At 43.0% G+C, this 2,595-nt stretch overlaps 1 protein-coding gene across 1 annotated transcript in view; it reads left to right on the forward strand.

The window, feature by feature from the left end:
- LOC107837548 (girdin-like) overlaps positions 1-2,595 on the forward strand; it is a 5,765-nt gene extending 3,170 nt beyond the window's left edge. Inside the window, exon 2 of the mRNA XM_016677221.1 lies at positions 1,426-2,595. Within this exon, the coding sequence (XP_016532707.1) occupies positions 1,637-2,449 (813 nt within the window). The 5' untranslated portion in view covers positions 1,426-1,636 and the 3' untranslated portion in view covers positions 2,450-2,595. The remainder of the gene's footprint in view (positions 1-1,425) is intronic.

Below are 2,595 nucleotides of genomic sequence, written 5' to 3' on the forward strand. Positions count from 1 at the left end.
CTGGACAAAAATATACTTGGTAAAATTTTGCCTTCAAATGATACAAATTCAACTTTACTGATCCCAAAGGGAAATTAAATGTTGTTATAACTCATATAGATTTGATTAATGATAACATTACCCAAACCATGAATTTCAGTGTTTAAATTCTAACTAATCAAACTCAGTTTCGTAGAAAATAATCCGAAATAATTAATTAAAATTGATTTTAAACACAAAAATAGTCTAATTATGGTCATCATGAATATAGCGTCTTATCAGTCTGTATCAATACTTTTTTATTAGTTTTTTTGTTTTAAATATTTGGAATGCTTCCCTATTTTATCCATGGTTTTCACACCAAAATGTTTTTTTAATTATTTTTTTTTTTATTTCTAAGCAATTATGAGGAATGGAGGCGAAACCAGAAACTGCTGCTGTGCAAGTGACTCAACAGGCTGTTGCTAGATAACCAAAGAGTGAGTGAGTTGCTAGGTAACCAAAGAGTCAGTGAGTTGCTAGGTAACCAAAGAGTGAGAAAGTCATCTCTCTGAAGATCTGCCAATCTGTGGACAGAAAACAGTCCTGGAGCGCACAGGCTGCATCCCTGGGCCATACAGTGACTGTCTTCTTCCTTGGTCTAATCCGTCTCATCAGCGGACGATATGCTGGCCAAGATGGGGGCGAAGAAGAGCTCTGTACGCACCGTGAATGTTAGTGTACACACAATCCAGAGTGTAAGAAGGATGTCATGCTGGTAAAAACTGAGCAGACTGTCCGTCAGTTTCACATGGTTAAAGTTCCCTGCAACCATGTAAAATGCCTTTGGGTGCTTCATCTGCAGTGAGCTAATGGTGTCATAGAGCTCCTTCGATGCTTCACCCGACGGAATGTAAACAGTGGTGACGAACACACTCCTGAGGCAGATGGTATGGCTGACAGCTTTTAACCAGTCCACAGTTCGTACACCAACATTCATTCACTTACATACATTGTCCTCCTCCCCGTGTTTCTCCTGACCGTTGGTCACGGTCTGCTTGGAATAACTGACGACCGTTAATCTGGAAGGCTAAAGTCTGGCATGCTGCTGTTAAGCCAGGTGTCCGTTAGGCAAAGAATGGCACAGTTCTTCATCTCTGCAGAAACTCTTAACCTCAGATCTAACAAATCCACTTTCTTACCCAGTGAGCGGACATTGGCCAGAAAGAGAGTCGGAATTGGTGGCTTCCTAGGCATCAGCTGGGTCAACACGTCCTCCCGTTTCCCCTTCTTTTGTTTTCAGGCACAATGTTTCCTTTTGACAGTTGGTGCTCGCACCCTGCTGTTCAGTCCATTGTCCTCAAGAGCTGCTGTCTCCCAAGTGCGGATTTCAGCCTTGGTGATATATTACCAGTTGAATTGTCTCCAATGGCCATCAGCTAAGCAAAGCTGCATTCAGCTGTAAAGTTTTATCCAAACTTCAGCAGTTTTCTAGTTGTCCTGCTGAGGTAGTGACATCAATTTGTGACATCACGCAAATTGATGTCACAAAGAGAATTGTCTCCTAACAAGAGATTGAATATGAAAGCTTTTCAAGATAAAAAGGCAATTCCTAACAAATAAATAAAGGAAAACATTGAACAGTTTTTGAAATTTGTCCAGACTTAAAGGATCAAGAATGAATGAGAGCAGTAAGGCGTCGTCTTCTCATTCGAATGAATCACATCTGACTTTGGCTAGAGAGACAGAGAAGCTCGAAGGCATCTTGAAAGAAGTCAGCATAACATCTATTGAGAGACAAACTCTGATTAAAGCAGCTGAGGAGCTGAAGATTCACGTTACGAACATAGAACAAGCAGCACGTGAAAAAGACGAGCTGCTTCGGGAAAAAGATGAGGAATTAAAAAAACTGTTTGAAGTAAACGGAACTCTAAAGGAGAACAACACCACCTTGGAGCTGATAAATGTCGCACTGGAGCAGGAGAACACCGTCTTGGAACAGGAGAACAATGCCCTGGAGGAGGAGAACATTGCCCTGAAGCTGAAAAACACCACCCTGGAGCAGAAAAGCACCGTCTTGGAGCAAATAAGCACCATCTTGGAGCAGAAAAGCACCACCTTGGAGCAGAGAAACACCACTTTGGAGCAGAGAAGCATCACCTTGGAGCAGAAAAGCGATGCCCTGGAGCGAGACAACAATGCCTTGGAGGAGATAAACACCGAACTGGAGGAAGATTACAACGAACTGCTGGAGGAGAACAACATCGTCAGCCAGGTAAATAACATCTTGGAGGAGGAAAACAATGCCCTGAAAGTGAATCGTATTGTCCTGCAGCAGAGAAGCCTCGCCTTTGAGCAGCAAAACTCCACCTTGGAGCGTACAAATACTGATCTGCAGCTTGAAGTGGAACAGCTGAACCAAAGGCTGAGGGACAGAGAGGAGCAGCAGAACCAGCAGCCATCTGAAGAGGAAACCCACGAAGACAACTAGTCGGTTTCAGACCAGCCACAGGAGCTGCCATCTATATTCAGACATGTGGTCAGAGGCTTCACCGATACACTTCTGAAAATGTTCGAAACAGACAATCTGAGGTACTGGGTTCAACCATGGTACTTCTAAATAAAGAAGTGTCGTGA

Source organism: Poecilia formosa, unplaced genomic scaffold (genome assembly GCF_000485575.1).
Source record: "Poecilia formosa unplaced genomic scaffold, Poecilia_formosa-5.1.2 Scaffold150, whole genome shotgun sequence".
Lineage (NCBI taxonomy): Eukaryota > Metazoa > Chordata > Actinopteri > Cyprinodontiformes > Poeciliidae > Poecilia > Poecilia formosa.